Raw genomic sequence first — 24249 nt, forward strand, 5'->3', positions numbered from 1 at the left:
AGCTTTGCGGTGTTCAAAATATTAAACAAAAATTCATTGCAATGAATCAAAATTATTTTGATGTAAAAGGAACCGTTCATGTGCACAATTCAAAAAATATGAAAATCGGATGAATAGTCTTTGAGATATCGCGTTCACCGCAAAAAAAAACAGAACTTGGAAACCAAACGCCTGTCAGAAAAACACAGAAGCCCGACTATACATATCTAAAGTGAAGTGTTGTGCCCTTATGCACAAATTAGGTTTGTTCCAGTACCAGGAGAAACTGGAAGTACTCCGGAGCAAACAGGGAGAAAATCGTTCCTGTACTATCCTCTTCTCTTTTTTCTTCTTCTGGTGGCAAACCGGAGTGAAAAGGAGCAAGAATTTTTTGCACCGGAGCAACAGGGAGTAACTTGCATGTACTGGAACAAACCTATTGATTTAATTTAATTTTCTCCCATTCCCTCTTCTTCACCAGCAAACCAAAGCTTACGTCACTGCTTCACGGGATATCACTAGAGGCCTGCCAGTTGACTAGGCGTTCTCACAAGTCGGTGTGACTGTTTCAATCTTGTAATCATCTGATCAAATAAAATAGTGATTTACGTGTATTTTCAAAATGTTGAGTCAGAACTGGTAAATAGTGAACTAAATGAAGATTTTAATTGCATTCAATCCTAAACTCAATAACGGAATTTCGATTAAGATGAATAAAGTTTATATTTCAAATCAGCTTCTCAGAGCAAATCGGGCCGACGTGCAATCCCGAACCATCACCGTCGCATCGTCGAGGCTCAACTGAAAAATTTCAAAATAATCGAAGCGACAACACTTCGTACGGTACTTACAGAAATTCACGGGTAGAGCGCAAAGCTGAATTTGACGCTGCCTCAGCGCAGGATGTTCCAGATTATTCCTTTGTGCGTTAGAATTTAATTATGTACACGATCCCCAACTACAACATTCCACCCGCAGGGCCAGAGTAAACTGGCCCTTTCCACCCACAAATTGTGCGCGAGATACTATGGGCAAGAATTATGCTAAGCTGGCCAAAAATAATTTGTCTTCTGGAATGCTACTGTAAATCGCTGTAGATAAAAATAGAATATTTTTTTATTCCGATCGGAAGCAAGAATAAATTGTTACGAAATATCATAACTGAAAACATTGGCGAAAATACTAGGTATCTTTTTTGTGCTTCTTATTGGAATTTTGAAGACGGACACTTTTTTCAGCGTTTTGTTTTTTTTTTTTCAGAAATGGCAGGTTTAGTTTAACAAAAATACATTGGGCCTATCTCGAAAGATGGCACAATAAAATTTGATGGAACTTTCCCGAAGACACGTACGCACTAAATCGTAAGCAAAGGCCAGAAAATATTGAAGTCCGACCTTTGCCAACTCATCACCACTGTGCGACGAACCAAACATTTCCAATCGCAACATGCCAGCTGCACAGGATCACGCATGCAGTACTGCATTTCCTCCGCATGCCATGTACTGTGTTTCATTCCGGAGCAACGCGGCTAAGCAAAATCTGGGCAACCCCAGCCAGGGTTGCAGTTTCCCCAACCCGCACACACGCACACATTCGTCCACCTTACTCCGCAGCGGGAGAGCTAACGGCAAACCCCAGGTGATTAGTGGTGATCCGCGTCGTCAGAGCAATAAATTTACCACTCCTAACGCCCTGCGGAGAATTATTCAAGGGGGTTACGGTGATGGTACATAGTTGGCAAATGTCTTCCTCCTCCCGGAAATGCACGGCGTGAAAACATAATTAATAGACCTCAGGAGATCCGTTGCGGATATTGTACAAATAGAGTGGGGAAGATCAAAGATGGGTTGTAAACCGATTGTAATTCCGATTAATATTGTATGAGTTTCAGTAATGTGTGTTGTTACCGATAACAGACTCTTAGGATTCATGATCTGGATTGATTCGAATTCAAACTTGTAAGATAACATACATAACTACCAGAACCGCACATTCTTTTCTTTCTGTTTCTTCATCAAACAATATGCGTCTTCACCGGATGTTGTATTAGTATTTTCCCCGAGATCCTCACAATCCATCCGTTCGTCTCCGTGCTTGTTTACCTCCACGACGGCCGGTCGCAGAACGGAACCCTCTTCCCAACATGCGGCTCGTTTCCATGGATTCCAAAAATCACTATTTCCTGTACCAAGATTACCAAACGTTTCGGCACCATCGGTATTGACTCCCATATCTCGGGTCATTCCATTCAGTACATAATGGAAATGCCTCACCACGGGCGGTTCACCAGGTTTTGCTTCGTCGAAGCCCGATTTTCGCAGATAGTACGGCAGATCATCGGTTGAGGTTTGCTTTTCGTAGTGGAAATTAAAAGGATTGGCCTTACCCTGCTGCGGATATGAACAGTGTTGATGCATGGACAGGATGGTTGCCAGCTGGTGAAGTAATTGCTGTAGGGAAAGCTGGTCGGGGGATGCTGGGAATAGGTTCTGACCGGGGATGGTTGATAGGGTGGACACGGGGGTGCTCAGGAACCATGTTCGGCGGTCCAGAATATTTCGCTGGTCCTGCTGGGTGACGATGAAGTTTTCGTTGCCGAAGGAGAAGGGAACTGGAAGAAAATCACTCTGCTCTAATTTGTTATGTGCGCAATAAATCAAACTTACAATGAACTGGTTCCGCTAGCAGTTGAAACGAGTTGTGAATTGTGTAGATAGGAATGGTGTTAGCCATGCTATTTCTATTTGTTTTTATTAACTTTCTATACAAAGAATTTGGAATTCATAACAAAAATGACTGCTTCCAATGAGTTTTAAAATCGTTGTTTACTTAGTTCGTGGCCTACTAGAATATCATGGCACATGAACATGACACCGACTGGAGCTAAACCAACGTCTAATCAAAATTCCGGCTGTTTCATAGACTCTCCCTGAAGAGCAAACGAAACCTGATGAATGGACCCGTCTCCGCCGGTAGCGGCAGCTTCAGTTAATGCAATTAACAACATGCGGGATCCATATTTGGACCACCTGCTGAAACATGAGCGCTGTCTGCTGCCACCATGAGGGTATGAAAACTCTCACTTTCCGGCCAACTATGTGACCGGTCGGCATTGATTGCATTGCGCACGGATACTTCCAACGGCCGAATAGCGTTATATTTTTTCATCAATTTTAGAAAACCCAAACAAGCAGTTACCAAAAGTGGCCGTATTGAGTGATAGCCGCAATATTGGATGGAGGAAACATGGACAAAAAACCAAACCAGTTTCGTGGGCATCTCTTTCACATTTTTGTTTTGAAAATATTGCACGACTTTATTGTTTGATTTGCATTCATAAACATCGATTGATGATGGTTCCTACTTGGAGCTCAAACTGGTGCTACCCATCTGAGAAGGTGTTGATCGGAATTGATAAATTACGAAACGTTTGGCATTCAAATTTGCAAATTGTGCAGATCTGGTTATGTAATCGAGTTGAAATTAATTCATTCCGAAATTTACAGTATCAGTTTTCTCGTTTGAGTAGGTTCAGATGTTTGAACAACAGAAGATAATACATCCCAATGCAAAACTCTGGTGAGGAATTCTACGAATATCCCTCCAAAAATCTTTAGAATCATGACCGACCATCTTCGATTCCGATGAAACTGTACATGTTTCACGGGCTGGATGTTGGTTCGAATCAAAACTTGTCAAAAGTAAACAAAGTTAATTCCGTAGCGTCAAACTGGCGAAATCGTTAGAGTTCAACGGGTTGCTGGAGCGTTCTTGTTTTAGTTTTAGTTACAGTTTACACAAACACAGCCAACACATGTAGGGATCCTGGAAAATTGCAGACGTTCGCCTACAATTTTGCTTGTCAGTATTAATGTTTGTGGTACATATGGTGTATGACACAATCATTAAAGCGGCCAGGCCAACCGTGCAGCGTAAAAAATGAAGATGATTCAAAATTGTAAGGCAATCAAATTATTCATTCAATGAAGAATGTAAGCAACGTGCGATTTTGAACCTTGAATAAGGAAGGAACGTGGACAACCGTACCGACCGTTTAAATTCTGCTCAAAGTATCGAAACTCGTCAAGGCATTTTTAAATGTCCTGTATTAAACGGCTTCGTTCTTGCCGACGATATCGACATCTCTATGTTCAGTTTCTCTAATCTTGCAGTCGGGAACTCAACTATTCCGATCATAAGTGCTGCTTGACCCGAACTCTGGATCTGGTATCCTTGATCGATCACTGGTCATCTAGTGTTATTCTAAACTCTTGATTGTTGATTCTAAAATATTTTCAACTTTTTCATTGATAAAAACCACGACACATGAAAATTTGCTTCCTCCTTTTCTATCATCACCTCACAAGTTGGGTTTCAATAAAACGTAAAAAATCGAACAATCTCTAACAAAGAAAGATACAAACTATAAGCAGAACGGGCTCGCCGGCAATAAATGTGGAGTCCAATATTTTTCAAATTAATTGGCTTCATACGGTACTACACTCCGCCATCCTACTGTTCCTGCAGTGAGCCGCCTATCGTATGCTACTCGCTTCCTCAGTTCTTTCAGAAAGGCACCTTCACTTTTACCGTAAATCAACACTTAAACATTTTCTAAATTTAAATTACAAAACTGATATTTTAATAGAAAGTTCTAGAATAGCAGCAGGGCAAAATTGACGGGAGAAAAAACGAACTGTAGCGAATTGTTCAACGGGGTGCTGAAGCGTTGCTAATTTTTTTTTTATTTCCCAGTTTAAATTTTGAGAAATTTCCCAGTTAAGCGCAGCCGGAATTCTGGCTGGTTCTAACTCGAAGTCCGGCTCCAGTGACACAACCGATTCTAGTTAGAATCGGTTGTGTCACTGGAGCCAGAATGCGAATTAGAACCAGCCAGAATTCCGGCTCATTTCCGGTTGAACTTTACTGGCTTCCGGTAACCATCCGATACCCTTCAGGAACCTCTGTTTAGAGTGTACCAGTACGATGCTACTTAGCCGCATAACCGAGTCCTAGAAACCGAAGCGGTGCAAGACCACTGAGGATCTGCCGTATGAGGTGGCCGCCAACCCACCGTTGGTAGCAAGCGAACCTGTGATCTACTCTTTTGCCCGGCTTATTCAAGCATAGGGCCTAGTTTAAGTCCGGCTGAGCGATATCGAAGTCAGATGGTACGCGCAAAAGCGATGTGGCATAGCCAAAATTGGTCGTGGAATAAAATTGGCAGCGCTAGCAAAATGAAAACACAAATGAACACTCCGGATGAACCTTAACCTATCGCCAATTGACATTTCGAGGAGTGAATAATAGGAACCCTGTTTCACCGGCATGAAGGATTAAATATTTTTCACATTAAATGAGATCATTTTGATCCAAGGAACTTTTGCATGTTCTGAAAAAAAACTAGTTAGATTGCCGTATTTTATACAGCAAAACTATCTGATAAAGAGTTACAGGGAATAAAAATTCCAGCGCGAAAAAAAATATACGGAAACTAAATGTGACATTTTTCACAAAAACTGAACGGTATGTCATTTCTGCATTTATAACATCGTTTTACAATAAAAGTTTTTATTACAACAGATGTTATAAATTTCCTGTAACAGTATTTATATTAGTTTACAAGATATAATATCACATTTACGCTTACATTTAGTACGTATCTATCTCGGCCAATGCTGATCACAAACTAATAAATATGGCAGCGCAAGCCGTTTGATATTTTCAAGGCGGTGAAAAAGAGAGTTGCTCGCATTATTGTAACAAAAACAAAAATCTATGTTTAAAAATTAAATTACAATGAAATCATTGTGGGTCGACGTGGATTAATTTTTGCTGTGGATCGTGTTTGCAAACATTGTTCCACAGCTTAAGGAGGGCGTCCGGTGTAAAGTGCTGAAATCAAAGGTTATTTTGGTTTATAGATTTTGAATGCAAGGTAACAATGATTTTTTCCTTTATCATATAGAAAGGTTATGCAATCACTCTGAAAAACGTCAACCTAATCCCGACCCGGAGGGCCGAGTGTCATATCCCATTCGACTCAGTTCGTCGAGATCGGAAAAAGTCTGTATGTTTGTGTGTATGTGTGTGCATGTGTGTGTATGTGTGTGTATGTATGTGCGTATGTGTCAAATAATGTCACTCATTTTTCTCAGAGATGGCTGGACCGATTTGCCCAAACTTAGTTTCAAATGAAATGTGCCACCTTCCCATCGGCTGCTATTGAATTGTGGATCGATCGGAATTCTGGTTCCGGAATTACGGATTTCAGAGTGCGGCCACACAGAAATTTCTCATATAAACTATAGGAAAAATTAAAAATAGAATTTTTATTTTTGATGCTAAATGTGTTCAAGGTGCATGAAACGTCGAGATTTGATGCAAACTCGAAAAAAAATTTGACGACAATTCACTTTTTTGGATTTTGGCACATTTTTGCCTTTCTCATATAGAAAGGTTATGCAATCACTCTGAAAAACGTCAACCTAATCCCCTAATAATTTTTCGACTCGCATAAGGTTTCTGGATTTTAACAGGGGAGTAGTTGATGGTTTACGGAGAGGGGTTACACCCCCCCCCCTCTACTGTTCACTCTCCTCCTTTAAAAATCTCCTTAAATCAGCTCTCAGACCACCACCCCATCCAGCCCTCATACCCTTCCCTTTCAACCCCATCATCTTTAAACCACCACTGTATCTCAAAGCATACCAATTTAAGCTGGGGAGTCGTTCGTTCATGGGACTTTCGCCCTCCTCACATACCCACCCCCGCATGACAAAATGAGTTAGCAAGCAGATAACATTGATCTAATGCTGATTAGGCTAATGGAGTATGATATTTTTTTGTTTCAAGTGTTTCACCGTCGACACGTAGCTCATCAAGTTCGTGGCTGGCATGCCATTGTGTATAAGTGCAAAGTGTACTAAGAATGTAATGGACATTTCCACAATTATGTTGAACATAAAAAGCCTCCGTGCCATAGTTTAAAGAAATGAGAAAGGCACAATTGCACCGCTAGGTGGATTAAAACAGGTTTTTTAACGAACTTTGGGTGAAGAGAATTGACCAAAACTTTTGTGTATTTTAATGCATCATTTCAATAACATTCTGTATGTAAACATTAACATTTAACAAGTCTGCACAGCATCTAAGAAAAGAATGTAGTACATCATAGTTTGGAACATATATTGTCCTTGCTCAATGCGAATAACTTATAACCACTTTTTTGTACATGATTATAAAATTCCAAATATTCGTAAGCTAAAGATACAATGTTATAAAAAAACTGAACCTATATGTTTTGGGCTGAGCGTTTACCTAGTCATCTGAGGGAAGGACCAACGTCCAAAAACTGATAAAATGCATATCGATGTTTGAATATCCCTAGCTCATCGCACGATTTCCCTAATTTTATTAAGTATCGTGAACGCAAGTTAAATTTTTTCCCCTTAAGGTTGGACAGAGAATGTGCAAAATCCGCATACGAAAAAAGCAGTTTTTTCCACACCGTATGTCAGATCTTCATAAAAATCAATCAGCGTATGTAGAATGTTGTTACAGTACTGCTGATTGATTTTTATGAAGATCTGACATACGGTGTGGAAAAAAACTACTTTTTTCGTTTGCGAATTTTACCCTTTCTCTGTCCAACCTTAAACCTCAACAGAATTAAATTAGCGGTACCTGTTGCCTAATGTCCGCTCCACAAGCCATATGTTCTGACTGACGTAGCGAAATACGTTGAAAACCACTAATCTGGCCAGATAAATTTAACGTTCAAAATCAGTATTACATTTTGAATCTGAATAAAGCTGTTGTATGCTCGTGAACCACGTCTACCAAATAACCAACCAAGCTGCAAGGGATCACTATTCAAGAGAGAAAAGAATACTGACATACTCTCTCTCAGTAATACTCACAACTGTTCGTCGTTATAATGACACGTTCTTAGTCAAGTATGCGTGGATACATTCGTTCCTGTTTCTGTTTTCTCTTGTTGCTTCGGTATCAATAGCGGCAATTCATTCGGTTGGGACGAAGGCAATCGTTATACTGAACTGTATTGTGATTCTTTCGGATCGAATTTGAATGAATAGTGAAAGCTCTCGTAAACGGTCATTTGGCCCGCTGCACGATGTTCTTGAACCTTGTCTCTCTCATATATACGAACATTTTGACAACGTAATATATGCGTGTCATTGCTATAAAATTCGATATATTTCCGAAAATTGTAATTTTCTGTATTGTATGCAATTTTGGGAAAATATTGTAGCTCCTTCCAAGGGAAATTATCAACAACCTACTAGAAATCGGTTGCCCATTTTTATACAAAGAATTTAACATAATAATATGCGTAGATCATTGCGCTAGATTTTAAGTTCTTCACAAAAATTGGAAATTTTCCGTTGTTTTGTAGTACTTCCTCTGACTTTTTTAGTCGTAGAAAGCTCAATTGTGGTCGACTCCAAATCTGAATCATTCTAATCTAGAGAGTCCAAAAAAACAATCATATCGATATCAAAATTGTCCAAATTAATCAAGCGCCTGCTGAGATATAGCGATTTTAAAATACCGCACCGACTTTTTTTGACATGGTTGTTCGTGTAGATAAAACTGACATGATTGGAGGAGTATTAACCAAAATCGATCGTCGAATCTTTGATAGACACAATTTTTTCGCAACATCATTACTTATAATGTTGGCAGTTCTGCGAGCCAAGCTGTCCGCACTGTCCACAAGTAACATTTGTGGCCAACAGCGAAATCAACTGGAAGTAAAACTCTCTACACGAAAAAAAGAACAGATATTACGACAATTTCCCGCTACTGTTTACCATATTGTGTCCACCACTCCATATTATGCTCCACCGTCTGACCCAGTTCTCACCACCTGCCTTACGTCACGCTGCTGTCAGCGGCACTGCCGTGTGTGGCAATCGACCGGGGTTACCAGATAACTTCGATTATTCAACCGTGATCGATATACTACACCAAATTGGTATTGAAATTGCATCTCTCGGTACGGTTGAGTTGATTTTGCATGTCAACAGACAGCACCTTACCTACCCTGCACCCCCACGCTAACCGCCAACGATTGGCAGCCCCCACGGAGGAGGAGACGACCTTTGCGGCAAGCTTAATGAAAATCGTCTGCTCTGTTTTTTTTTCGATTGCTTTTCGCACAACCAAAAGCAGCATGTCAGCGTCGTGCCTGTTGCATCAACTATTTTTCGATCTCTTTTGTATGCAAAACATATTTATACATAAAGTCAACATGTCGTCGCGTTGCACAAAAAAACGCATAATTTTCCCAACACCATTATCATGCTCCATTATGTGTCTGTTGCCGTAGCTGGAGTCGAATTTTGTAGGTTTTTGTGTGGTTTCTTTATCAGGAATCGAGGCTGGTTTTTTCGCAAAATTTATTTCGACGAATCTGCATTCCGCCAATGCAGTCTGCGCGAACTTAAGTATTATCAAAATGTCACGTTTGCGGTTATGCAAAACTGAACCGAAGACGCGAAAACGTGGGCTCTGGGTCAATGATGTGTTCAACTAAGACGATACGACATTTCCATTCGTGCAACGAATCCCTAATGGGGCGCATCAGTGACCAGATTAGCAAAAAATTGCCTATTCGGGTTGTATCTGTTATTTTGAATACATCGAAGCCATTATCCGGAAAAATCAACGCCGATTCCAATATAGAAATATAGGGAAACTCTTTACCTAATACTGAATTCAATTTCCAAATTTAAACCGAAATTTCTAACCAGTAATAAACATGCAATATTCTACTAATACCAACCGAAATAAATCACCGAGGCAGATTCAAGCCGTAGAAACAATCATTTGCCGAGGTACGGTAACACCGCCAAACGTTCGATCGCCGGATTCAATATTATACTTTACGCAACCATGTTGCTATTATTGATGTGCATGAAATAAGTGCAACAGTGTGGTGCGAAGTTCTTACCCAAAAATGATGCCAGTCAGCTTTTCAGGTTGCCCAACGTCGGTAGCCGGGCACGATCAGTACCTACCTAGCAGTACCGTTTGCATAAAATGTAGCGCAGATATTGAATGTGTACCTAGTAGCTCTAGGTAATGGGGGAAATCTGTCATGCAGCAGGCGCTGGATGAAGGCCGCGTCGAACGGATCGAGAAATTAATGAGCTGTCGAATAATAATAACAAGTGAGTGCAGAGCGAGTAGTTCAGCAGTACACCGACTGGCGGACACTGAGTGGCTGGGTGCAAGGATGGAGGGGATGTTTGGCCCAGTAAAATAAATGGGGAAATTTTTCGCTGTGCCAGCCTTCGGATCGATTGTTAACAGGACACGTGCAAATCGGACCCTTTTGTATCAGCACACATACAGAAACACACGGTGTGGAACCGTGTGGTGGGTACATTTATTGATGATTTCGACAAAATTCAATTTGTATTTGCGATCGGTAGTGACTGGTTTGAAAAACGTCAGTAAGATGTGACTGCTTGCAATTTAACCGTGCGCCTGGTCCTGATATGATAGATCTTGAAAATCTAAAATCAATCGACCATTTATCATGTACCCTTCATAAAAACACCGTAAGGTGAGCTGAGCAGGAAATTTGTTAAGTCATCTTGAGATGAGAAAATATCTGCGAAAAAGAAAAATTGTAAAAGTTTCAAAAATGCAAGAATAGGCCAGTAAAAATAAAAAAAAACCTATTTTAATCCACCTAGCGGTGCAATAGTGCCTTTCTCATTAATCCAAACTATACGGAAAAAAATTGTTCCTAAAATCGAGAATAAAGTGCCATGAATCCTGGAACAATCACGTTTTTACGTTATGGAAACAGAACCATGAACAAAAATCATGTGTTTTATAATTATGTTCAGTTTCCCTTCAGTAACGCCCGCATAACGCTTATTTTATTGAACCTATTTGTTTTTGTTTTGTGAACTTCAGACACTATTTCCGCCAAGTCATTTCTAATGCGATTTTCAGTACGCACAATCACAACTTTATGAAAATTATTCATAAAACCATAGGTTAACTTATGATGATTTTCATAGATATAGGAGCCTTAGTTCACAAAATCAAAATATTCTAGATATTTTCTCGTGAACTATTTCACGAAATTCCAAATTGTATTTATGAATCCATTTAATTCTCGTAGCTCATGATCTGTAATATATTAGGTACGATCCAATATCCGTGCTCGTGAAATAGTTAAAAAAATCATCAAATATTATTCATCTATTCGTGAACTGGTTCAAGATATCTAGTATAAGTAACAACTCACGTTCATTTTTGTGAAATAGTTCACGAAATCATTAAATATTATTCATGTATTCGTGAACTAATTCATGATGCCTACTACATGATTTACAATCTATTTTGCGTGCTGGTGATATTTAGAAGATATCATTTACAATTTCATGCAACATGAAATTTCCTGTGAACTCTTCCACAAAATTTGGAGAATTATTCGTGGAATCATTTTTATTCCATGCACTGTTTTATGAAACGTCCAGCTGCTAGCGACCATAGCAATAGACACGAGCATTAGATATAAAAAAAACTATTAGGACCTCGAACATCGTTATTCGTTGATAAGGTGATGTCTGGATAGAAAACGAAAACTGCGCTGAGAATCCCAAATAGTGTACGTGATATAATTCACAAAACAAGATATCGCGAATCGGTCACATTTTTATGATCCAGTTCATATCGTAACGTTATTTCGAATAAAAAAACCGATAGTAACCGAAAAGTAATTGATCACAATTAGGCGAAGAGAATTTTCAAATACCATGTTAAAACTGCTGATATCATGAACATTAGTCATATTACTCTTCGTGTCAAATTTGGAAGTAAGTTCTAAAATAAAATATTACGATAATATGAACAAAAATTACGAAAATCATGACCAAGATCCTGAAATTATGAAAATGAATTACTCTATTTATGACTAAAATATTACGGTAATATGAACAGCAGTTACAAAAATCGTGACTTAGATCCTGAAATCTTGAACACAAATCACACAACTCGGGACAAAAATATCTGAAATCATGAACATGAATCATTCTACTCATAACTAAAATATCACTATAACGTGAATAGAAATTACAAAAATTGCGAGTAAGATCCTGAAACCATGAATTTTAATCCCGCTAGTCTGACAGAAAAATGCGATAGTAAACTCATGAATAAGATAGCACAATAACGTGATAAGAAATCACAAGAATCGCCAATAAGCTCTTGAAATCATGAACATCATTTGACTGCCGTCTGTGTATTCTCAAATCATGAACTAGAATCACAACAAAAACTAACATGTCCAGGGAACAACAAAAGTACCCTAACCAAATATTCTAATGTAACGCCATGTATATATTCGGGGCGAACTAGTTTTTGAAAACACAAATAGTTTCATGAATTCGAGATTTATTATTCATAATTTCAGGAACTTGGTCACGGTTTCCGTAAATTGTTCAGTTCACGAAATCGCGACCTTTTGTTCATGAATTTATGACTGGTTTTTTCGGGGGGGGGGGGGGGGAGTGGGTAGGGGGGGGAGGGTAATTGATGATGGAAGGTGGGTGGGAATTACATGAAATTCAATAGCAGCCTATGGGAATGTTGTACCTTTCATTTGAGACTAAATTGGTTCTGCCATTCCTGAGTAACCGATGTGCTGATTTTTGGTCACATACATACACACACATACACAAACACACAGACATTTGCCTAACTCGACGAACTGAGTCGAATGGTACAAGAAGCTCAGCCCTCCGGGCCTCGATTAAAAATCCGGTTTTCAGAGTGACTGTTTAGCATTTCTATAGAAGAAAGGCAAAAAGGTTTTAAAAATCATAAAATGAATAGAATGATTCATATAAATCCAATTAATGAAATCTATAAATCAAATTAGATTAACTCATTAAATGGAATTTTAGGTAATATTTAAAAATATTTATAAAATTAATTGAAAAATTGAATTGACTCAAACTAACAAGTTGAATAAAATAAATAAGTGGAATTACTGATCATGGAAAAAGTTATAAATAATAGAAAAAAATTGTCTCAAATAAACCATTTTAATGAAATGAATAAAACTGAAAAAATAGTTGAAATCTTAAAATGAAGAAACTGAATAACATGTACGAACTGGAAAAAACGAATAGAATGTATAGAATGAAGACAGTGAATTAAATTAAATAAATGATATGAATAAAATGCAAAAAAACTGCTCAGGGTGAATCTAAAGAATAAAACGAATAAAATAGTTAAAGAAATAAATAATTAAAATGCCATGATCATATATTTAAAATATTCAAAAAGAGTAAAATAAACAGGACGAACGAAATCCATGAAATGAAGAAACTGAGAAAATTGACTATTTAGAATGAAATTAAAAACCATTTTTGAATAAAGTAGATTAAAAAATTTGAGAACCATTGTATCAGAAAGTAATGATTTTTTTTTTGAAAATCCCTTTATCTGGAAAATGTGTAATTTATATACAATGGACTTTCTGTTTTTTTTGTTTTCACCTTTTCGTTTTCATTCTTCTTTTCTTGACGGGGTCGTTTAAGATTATCTTTGTTTCTACTTTATTGATTAACCTTTATTGATTTTAACCTTATTCCCGAGAGAAAGATTTTTGTACATTGGAAATAGTATAGTGAGACAAGGTCCTGGCAAGTCGCGATTTTCCCTATATGTCTCTCATCTACCTTTTTATTAAATCGACAAATATCCCAATCTAGCCCATATCCTTAATTTCTCGTTTTTAGAAGTTCCCTGTCCTTCCTTTTGGACAATCAGAGTGCCACTATGTGACAGCCATCACCTTTACCACGCCTGCAAAAATGAAGTCAAAAAGAGAGCAGGTCGATGGTCTGATCACTCTTGAAGGATTCTCCGCCGTCAACCCGATCCTAGGCATCTACCATCTACCAGCCTGAGGCTCTAACTCATGTCACTGTTCTCCACTGTGCCTGAAAGTTGCAAGTTTTGTATTATATTCCTAATTTTAAGATAGCCTTGAACCTTTTCATTTTTTTCGTTTTTCATCTTGTATATCTAATTGTATTCCTAGTTTTAAGATAGCTGGGAAATTTCTCATAAAAGTTTGTTCCCCTTCTTTTATATTAGTCTACATTCCTAGTCTTAAGAGAGCTGTAATTTTTTTTGTGAAAAATAATTATTGTTAAATCTTGTACATCGAATCGTATTTTTAGTTTAAGATAGTTGTAAAAAATGTTCCTCTCAATATTGAAAAATATTTGTGCATTGTAACCTTTTAGTTTTAAGATACTCAAAATGTAAAAAAAAGAATTTGGCAACGCCAAGCTAACGCATTTGTGCCTATTAAATAAACGAAATGAATTAAAAAAAAGGTCACATGTGCTTTCAATAGAGAGTGACAGAAGGAGAATGCGATTCGTGAATGAGACAGGTAGAAATTTCAAAGTTTTCATTTACATTGAAGTAAATAGTGTTAAGTGTCTAGGCTATGTCGATAGCACAAAAGCCGTACATTCAATATATTTGTATTTGAAAATATGTGTTCATCTGACACTAAGACTTAATGAACTAAACGAAAAATAATTAACCTAATGTAACAGCAAACGTTGACGAAATTGTGATGAATTACTATTGAGGTCGAAGTGCTCGGCAAGCTCGTTGAAGCGACCAATCATCGCTATAATCGGACTATTAGCAGCGTGGTTAGTATTACGCATTTCGATGTGTAGCAATGTCCCAGGGCGAAGAACACGGGTTGGAGCGTAGAGGTTGATTTGTCCAAGGAGATCGAGAACATCATACTCAGACAACAGAAGCTTTGATATGAAAATGGCCTGCGAAGCGTGTCTACGATCTTACAAAGTATGTAGTCCTAATAGTCTGAAACGGTTCTCATATGGTGGAAGATTCAAAGGTTCATTCCAAGGCAATTGACGTAAAGTATATCGTATAAATTTGCGCTGGACAGCTTTAATCATTTCACTTCACGTTGCATGATAACGGCACGAGACAATGTTTGCCAATTCCAACTAAGAGCAATGAGCAATATAAAGCCTTGAAACACAGAAGATCTCGGAATTCGCTGGCAATTTTGAATATAAAACCCAGCAATCGATTCGCTTTGTCAATGGTCGCTGTTTGCTGTAAGTTAGCCTTTCATCAAGAATAACGCGTAGATCCTTTACTTGGTCAATGCATTGCATCTGAGTTCCAGCAATATTGTAGTTGAAATTAGGCATGTCCCTTGTACGATGAATACTGATCACAAAACATTTCGCAATACTTAGAATCAACATGTTTCTTTGACACCAGTGGTAAAATGTATCACTGTAATTCACGGTAATCGGTTTCCTTTCTTATGACGAGAAAGTCATCGTCGAAAAACAGTTTGCCTCCAAGCATTAGAACGAAGACTGCATCATTCACGAACAATGAAAATAGCAACGGACATCGTGTACTACCTTGAGGAACTCCGGAACCATTAGAAAAGAATTCAGACATATTGTCACCAATTCGACTTCCGTAGTACGGTCCCGGTGGTGGCAGCGCAGCGTGAGTTTGTTTGTGCAGTCTCGGCGATGGCAGCGAAATTATGGTTCGTTCAAACAACGGCAGATTGTTCGACTGAGTTGTACCCGATGGCTTGTCAAGGAGGTGGATCGTCATGCACAATATTCGCCTGAGAAGGGAGTTCGGATCTGTGCGATATCCCGTAAGAAGATTTTGAACCAATTAACCCTCAAAAAGGCACACGGGTCTTCCAGGCCCAGCGGCTATCGATTTCTTAGTTACAAAGCGTTATGCATGCAGTAAGAGCTTGAGCATGGAAATTCCCTTAACTGATGATAAAATTCATCGAAAAAGTAATATATTACGGAAATATTACATATGGTGTGCTTCATAGATTTGTATAAACGTTTTAAAGGCACAAAAAGGCAAGGGTGCCTAGCAGGCCCGCTAGGTATTTCGACATCATCTGTGCATACTGGTGATGCAAATAATATTCCTGGCACGTATGTTTGCATCCAAAAATCAATTTTTTATGAATTCATTTCAATTTTTACAAGTATTTCCTAAGCTTTGACGAACTTATCTTTGATCAAGTTAAAACACATTTACCATTTATAGTATCATGTAATTTTTCTCACGTAAACGCTTTTCAATGCACCCAGAACTGCGCACGCATACTAGACCGCCAATTTTTTAAACTTTTTTGGAACACTGCTAAATCATGTGTTAATTAGCTCTACAAACCATATGTCACTTATGAGCTTTTTCCTATAGCTCTAGTTCACTCACAAGAGTTTTGAAGTTTCTATAGTGTCATATATGGAAAATCGAAAACAAGAAATCAAAATTCAAAACAAATTCTCAGTTACTCTGCATACCTCAAAACTTCAGGTAGTGTAGCTTTTTTAATAACGAACAACTTTGTTGAAAGTTGGATAATGATTGGAGCTTACCGGGTAAAGTTATTTAACTTCGAAGATAAGAAGAATTTTTTAAAATGTCCTATTCTAAGCATGTGCGAGAAAGAGAGGCAGCATTTAACATTATATTACAATTTTTTTTGCCACAAAGTTGCAGCCTTCTGCAATGTTAATCCTTTTATCTTCAGTTGTGTACCTGAGGATTTTTTTTTTTTTTTTACGTTTTAACGACATTCAATTAGCTATAGATTACTGGGTAGGGAAAGTTATGAAACTTAGAACCATAGTACTCTAGTGAGAGCAAGGATGTGAAGTAAACAGATCGGAAAGCTAGAAGTGGCAGGGTCATTAGAACAGGCTTAATATCATGCGGGCTTAATTTTTGCCTTCTGATAATGAGGGTCGAGCTTAGGCAGAATAACTACGAATCACCCGAGTTCACTATCATGTGTCCTGATAAAGGTAGACGTATCTATCTTTACCGTGACAACCGGTTGACCAATGTTATCTAGAATAAATAAGATCGTTATATGAACTACCTTTCAATTCACGAGCATTTTGCAGTTAGAGGGGGTAACCCCGGGAGTACCTAGCGTCTAAAAGGGGTTAACCCACAATTCACATGTCCTTTCCTTATCACTCGTTTTAGAGTTGTAGTGTATTTGGCAAAGTTGTTGCATGGCGTCCAGCGCTTCATTTGATCATTTCATATTAGTTCGAAATTTCGTCGCCAGGGCGGTGCTGTTATCTACTTTTTAATGGAACGAAATAAAAAGATGGTGTCTACGACAAAGTTGTATGTTCGGTAATTATATAAGATATTAACTTAGTAGATTGTACAAGTTTTGAAATATGGCACATTTTGGAAACATTTGAAGTAAAATTTTTAACCAAAACATGCTCTATCTCGAAACATACAGGACCTATAAAATTTGCTTCTTCAGAAGATATACTTAAATGATAGGACCTACATCTTTCTGGAAGACCCCACATTTCTACCTAGATTTATTAAAAAGTTGAAAACAGCGCCGCCCTAGCGATTGAATTTCGAACTAGTATGATTCAACTAAATAAAGCGCTAGGTGCCATACAGCAACTTCTCCGAAGACACCATAACTCTATAACGAAAGAAAATAATTTATATCACTTTTTGTATCTCTCCTATACTTCCGGTTCCGGAGTTACGGGTTGAAGAGTGCGGTCACCCAGCAAATTTCCATATAAAATGGTAACACCATGATGTCCAAATGGTGTAATACATATTAAAAAGGGTGCAACATAACTCGGATTTACAGATCTAGGTCACTAATGATCATTCTAAGCAGCTTTGACCACATTGGCCACCTATGACGGTTCTGGATGCCCCCAGGTACTTTCCAAGCTCGTAAGTTAATCTCACACTTTTTTCTCAGGTAATTCTTCACCGATTTTTTTTAAAACTTGGTTTCAAATGAAAGATACAATACTCCCGTGGACATTTGGTTCCGGAGTTACAGGTTGTTTATTGCGACCACATAGGAATTTCCCTTATAAACCGGTACAATCGTAGTACTTCAATGGTTAAAATCGATTTCTATTTGCAAGTCTAGATCCCATCATTTCTATTTGCAAGTTTAGATCACTGATGGCCAATCAAAGATTCTTTGAATATAATGTCCAATATCGACAGTTCCGGAATTTTCAGGTTCTGGACGTATTCCAGAATTAGTCACATCGATTACTCGGTGATGACTGAACCGATTGACATAAACCAAATCTCAAATAGAGGGTATAATATGCGGTTGAGTGTTGCATACTCCATCAGCCTCCTCTCAACTTCCCCTCACACTATCTCTTTCTACATCAACCCCTCTCCCTCCCCTTTGACCTATATTCTCATCATCCGCCATATACATTTTTAGAGAATTTCGTCCCATAGCCATATATTATAAGTGAATCTGGAGTCGGTCAGCTCAAATTTGATATCGAAAAGATCAGATGAATTCATCTTATAGTGATAAATTGATTTTCTCACATATTTTATGATATAAGTTTTGCCAATAGTTGGTAATCAATACGAATCAATAAATAAACTATCCGATTTCATTATCGTGAATTCGTTTCTTGCGGATTAGATTTCAACGTACTTTAATGAACTGTAACTTTTTTACTACAAATTTTATATTAGATGATAAAATCTATCGACTTCCAGCTATCAACTCGGAATCGTTTATTGGTTCTAATCGACGATTTTATTAATTGTTTGTTTAGGCTAGCCTCAATTCGGTTGATTTCTTAGCTGTATTTTCGATTTAGGTATAACACTTTTTTACATTTTAACGACATTTGATTAGCTAGAGATTACTGGGTCGGGAAAGTTATAAAAATTTGGAGCCATAGTACTCAAGTGAGAGCAAGGATGTGAAGTATACAGATCGGAGAACTAGAAGTATCTTTAAAAAAAGCGCTTCTGTTATAATCTAGCCTTTCTACTACTTAAGCGCAAATTATTAAGTATTGATGCCTTGTTAGCTTAGTGTCGACTATCAGAGATAATACTTCAACAGCCTTTAACTTCACAAATTCTGTAGCATAAGCACTCAAGTTAACTAGCAAAATTTTCATAAAAACTCGCATCAACGTTAGACAATTCTAATACAGTGAAGATCCGTTTTTAACAGCCCTTTGGTGAGTTTTAGGCTGTTAAAACGGGGATATTGACAAAATCGGGACACATATTTTTCTTTCTTTTTAAAACCCGAAGTTCTTAAAATATTCTTCTTTAGTCCCTAGATATAGCTTCATAACCCTTTCCAATTATTTAGTTTAAATTTCGCTTAATAGGGTCAGACAGCGCAAAATTTAAAATAAAATTAAAATTTGGATTTTTTCATATTAAGGATCTCTAAGATAAGAAAAATATGCTCAAAAAAAAATTTACTCGAATTCGACTTGGTTGGTCTGCTAGAGCCCATCAAACTACCAACTATCAATTTTCATATGAGGCTGACAAAATCGTGGGCTGATAAAATCGGGTCTTCACTATAAGCTATTAATCGTACAATGTAATGGTACAACAACATGACAACAATGTTCCATAAATAAGTTCTCGTCTCATTGCGACTGTACTCTCCGCAAAATAGATCTTTGTCACACACATCCCTAGTGAACTAGTCCATTGTTCACATTGTTCTTTCAAATTGATATTCTTTGGGTGTTTCAAATAAATTGATTTTCATTCAGATCTCACTTTTGATTCCGGAGTTACTACGGTTACATAGGAATTTAAACCGAAGCAAGGTACCGGGCATATTCCAGAATTAAAGTCACATCGGATTCGGTGATGACTGAATGCATTTTCAACTAGGCTTCTCTAACATCCTCTTTTACAGTCTCTTATGTTATGTCTTATGTTAACATGAAGACAACATTTAATTCATGGTGATTTATCCACATAAATATTATATTTTTTGTTCCAATGACGTCATCGTCAACATGTGGCTCATCAGGTTCCTGTCACTCGCGTTCGTGTAAATATGTGCAAAGTGTAATAAGAATGTAATAGACATGTTCACAAATATATTTAATTTGACTTGCTATTGGATAAATGAGAAAGGCACAATTACATTAGGGGGATTAAAACAGTTTTTGTTCAAACTTAGTCTCAAATTAAAGGTACAACGTTCCCATGGGCTGCTATTGAATATCATTTAATTTCTATTTCCGGTTTCGGAGTTAAAGGTTGAAGAATGTGGTCACGCATGATATTCCCATATAACTAAGAATCAGCATGGTATCTAAACAATGCACTTCATAAAATGTGTTCGAAAATGTTTGGATTTATAGTTTTAGCTCACTAATGCCCAATCAAATCCACGTTGACTACATTGGACACCTTCGGCGGAACCGGAAGCTTCCTGGAATGTGGTTAAGTTCCTGGATTGAATTCACATCTGCTTCTCAGAAATGTCTTACTCGATTTTCACAAATTTAGTCTTAAATGAAAGCTACAGCATTGAATGCTATTGAATGCTATTAAATTTCCTTTGAATCGGAGTTCTAATTCCTGTGTTACGGGTTGAAGTATGCGGTCACATGCGAAATTTCCATATGCACCGGTATAACCAATATATGTGTAAATGATGCAAAAATAATTATAATGAGTTACAAATTGCGTGGATTACATAGAACTATTAAAAAATGCAAACATGTCAATTTCGGAAAAATTTTGGGTTAGCCCTTTTTAAACGCCATCCACCATATAATAAAATTAGGTATAATCTGGTTTTACCAATGCTAAATGACAATTGGAAATAAAATGATAAAATATAAAACTATTAAAATTAAAATTGGGAAGGCAAAACAGTATAGGGTAAACGACCACTTATTCATCTCATTAGTCAGGATGTCACACTATTTCGTTGATAACTCGATTTAGAGTGACTGGATTGCGCTTAAATCGATATCATTATATTTGAAACAGTACAGTTAAAATTTTTGCGTGGAAAAAGTAAATTTCTCGCGTTTGAGCGAAGCGAATTTAACATTGACCAAAATAGAGCTGGAAAGCCATCCTTACTAGACCATCACACGCTTATCAGATACATTGAATACTGGTACTCTTTGATTGTGTACAGTGTTTCGCTCGAACGGCACTTCAGAAGTCCAGACGCCAGACAATCTTCTGGTGCTTCGCAAACAGCGACCGAAAGGGTTTTCGTTCAACTGCATCAAGCTAGACTACGCGTAGTTTATGAAAGGATTAAAGTCCAACATCGGCAGTCAACTGTGGTGCGTTCAATTATATTCAGAGCGAAGCGGTTCAAAGTAGCACGGTCATTTTTTGTTTCACCCATGTGGAATAACATAATGCAGTCTGTTTTTTTCGAGAACAGTAAAATAAGTTGTCAAAATTTCTACAGTTGCGTTCTCGGGTACGATAAAATTTTAATTGGTATGAAAATTTAACATTTGAATATAAAATGCGAAAACCATATTCATGCTCATGTAATTTCGTTTGCATCAAAAGTTTTTGAAATTGAATTATCAAAAAAAGAAAACATTATTATTAAGGAATATTTATTTGTTTTTCCAAAACATAAATGTTCATCGAATTGATAACAGAATTCAGCTATTCTCCATATGTGATGTAATAAAATTCAAATATTGCATCTATGATTCCGTGTCTCAAATGTTATTTCCAACAGTTTTCAACGATTCAGAGATAATCCCTGACATAACAAATAAAACGAAAAATTACCCATCGTATCTCGGAGAAAGTAGAATTCTCAATAAATTAATCAGCTGATGTATTAATTCTTAATTATTCTTAACATATGAATGCAAAGCGCTATGTAGCCTTTTACAGTTGCCTCTTTATTACTTTCTGTTTAATCTAAGTGAATCTAATTCAGGCTAGAACACAAAGATTAGGTTCCGATCACGCAGAACCAGCACGAATGAATGTTGCTAAGTACAATCTCGAAACAAAAAAACCTATTTTAATCCACCTAGCGGTGCAATTGTGCCTTTCTCAATCATGAATCACGAAAATGTGAAAATTTTGAAAAAGAAAAAACAGCCATGGTAATATTGAACTGAAAAAAGGTGCGAAATCGGCAAAGTCCCAAAAAGTCGATTTTTATAAAAAAAATTTTTCGAGATAACATAAAATCTCGACGTTTCATGCATTTTAAAGATGTTTGGCATCAAAAATACGAATTCGATTTCTGAAATTTCATGAGGTCCCCCCTTTGAAAAAAAAATTGAGTTCCGGCTTATATGGGAATTTCATATGTGACCGGACGATTTAGTCTATATTTCCGGACCCATATAAGCGATCCGTGCGAAATTTTATTGACATCTATGGGGATATTATAGCTATCATTTGGGACTAAGTTTGTGAAAATCGGCCCAACCATTTTCGGGAAACTGATGTGAGTTCGTAAATTTTGAAAGATGGCCGCTTTTCCCGGGCACTTCCGGAACCGTCTATGGTGGTCAATGTAGTCAACGAAAGTTTGGTTGGCCGTCGGTGACCTAGAACAGCAAATTTAAGTTGTTTGAGAGACATTTTAGCGAAATTTTTACCTTTTTTGCTTTCATCGGAGTATCGGTTTGAATCACAATTTGCTATGTGATCGCACGCCACAACCTGTAACTCCGGAACCGGAAGTCGGATCAGGATGAAATTAAATAGCCATTTACGGGGACGCAATACCTTTCATTTGAGGCCAAGTTTAGTCGAATCGGTCTAGCCATCTCCGAGAAACCGATGTGACTGTTATTCTGAATTTAGATACTTCCGCCGGGGCTTCCGGAACCGAGGATGGTGGCCAATGTGGCCAAATAGACTTTGAATGGATGTTAGTGACCTAATACTACAAATCGAAGCAGTTGTGGTCATATTTTGGAAAATTTTTCACCTTTATACATTCATTGCAGAATTTATTAAAATCGACATTTTCTGCGTGTTCGTACTTATCACCCTGTAATTCCGGAACCGGAAGTCGGATCCATTAGAAATTCAATAGCAGCCTATGGGAACGTTGCACCTTTCATTTGAGACTAAGTTTGTCAAAATCGGTTCAGCCATCTCTGAGAAAAATGAGTGACATTTTTGGTCACATACACACACATACACACACACATACATACATACACACATACATACACACACACACAGACATTTGCCGAACTCGACGAACTGAATCGAATGGTATATGTCACTCGGCCCTCCGGGCCTCCGTTAAAAAGTCGGTTTTCAGAGCAATTGCAATACCTTTCTATTGAGAAAGGCAAAACAATAGGGAAAAAACGACCTAAAAATGCAAAAATAAATCTCACTAGTTTAAAGATTACCAAAACAAAAAATTTAAAATTAAATGGCAAAAAAGCTAAATTATTCTTTACTACATTAATATAACTAACATCGAAGGGATTAAAAATAACGCGTCCTTTCGATTTAAAATATTTTTCCTGACTGGAAATGTCAATCAGTGATCTAGAACTGCGAATCGATGCAATTTAACGACCATTCCAATATTTGTAGCCTCTGAGGTATTACGATTGTAATAGTTTAAATAGGAAATTCCAGTGTGACCTGTAACTCCGGAACCAAAAATCAAAACCGAATACAATTCAATAGCAGTCGATGTGATTGCTATATTTTTCATTTCAAAGTAAGTTTGTGAAAATTGGCCAAGGATTCGCCTATATATAGGTGTGATATTAGCTTAGGAATTTGACGAGTTCCTCGGTGGCAGCAAGCACCATCATAGATGGCCAATAGGGTAAAAGTTACTTTGATTGATCATTATTGATCTTGATCCGCAAATCCAAATAATGTATGACTGCTCTCTTCAACCCGTAACTCCGAAACAGGAGGTCCGATTAACTTAAAATTCAACAGCAGGTTACGGGAGCGTTATACTTTTACTTTGCAACTATTTGAAATTACACACATACTTGCACACATACACACACCGACATTGTCCGATCTCGACGAACTAAATCGAATGGTACATGTATCCAGGCCCTCCGGGTTTTCGTAAAAAAACGATTTTGGAATGATCGCATAACCTTTCTTGACACGAGAAAGGCAAATTCAGCGAATTTGCACTCTGACGAATTTCGCGCTAAATCGTATTCAGAGTTGGCAGCACCCTCTCAGATTTTAATGAAACTTTCTGTACTTGAGAACTTTGCCACAAAAAGCCACTTTGCATACTTTGTTTTTCCAAAAATGATCTAGGCTGTCTTTTGAAAAAGGTCAAACTTTTTTTACCAATTTTTTTTTTTCAAATGGCTGTAGTCTAAAATGACAAATCCTACA

General features: G+C 37.5%; 2 protein-coding genes across 3 annotated transcripts in view; both read right to left on the minus strand.

Moving 5' to 3' along the window:
- Positions 1-24249, minus strand: part of LOC131690757 (uncharacterized) — a 752331-nt gene that overhangs the window by 264370 nt on the left and 463712 nt on the right. The gene's annotated exons all lie outside the window — the stretch shown is intronic.
- On the minus strand, positions 1856-2787 carry LOC131690763 (uncharacterized). The gene is made up of 2 exons (XM_058976754.1): positions 2646-2787; positions 1856-2590 (listed from the first exon to the last, which is right to left on the minus strand). Exons 1-2 carry the CDS (start codon positions 2710-2712, stop codon positions 1956-1958), a joined length of 702 nt encoding a protein of 233 aa, XP_058832737.1. The 5' UTR covers positions 2713-2787; the 3' UTR covers positions 1856-1955.

The sequence above is a fragment of the Topomyia yanbarensis genome, chromosome 3, assembly GCF_030247195.1.
Source record: "Topomyia yanbarensis strain Yona2022 chromosome 3, ASM3024719v1, whole genome shotgun sequence".
NCBI classification, from domain to species: domain Eukaryota; kingdom Metazoa; phylum Arthropoda; class Insecta; order Diptera; family Culicidae; genus Topomyia; species Topomyia yanbarensis.

Excerpts from the sequence above, each read along its gene's own strand:
- LOC131690763 (XM_058976754.1), bottom strand. The coding sequence starts at position 2,712 with ATGGCTAACACCATTCCTATCTACACAATTCACAACTCGTTTCAACTG. Across the intron at positions 2,591-2,645 it reads GCTAGCGGAACCAGTTCATT|TTCCCTTCTCCTTCGGCAAC; the intron begins GTAAGTTTGATT and ends ATTTTCTTCCAG.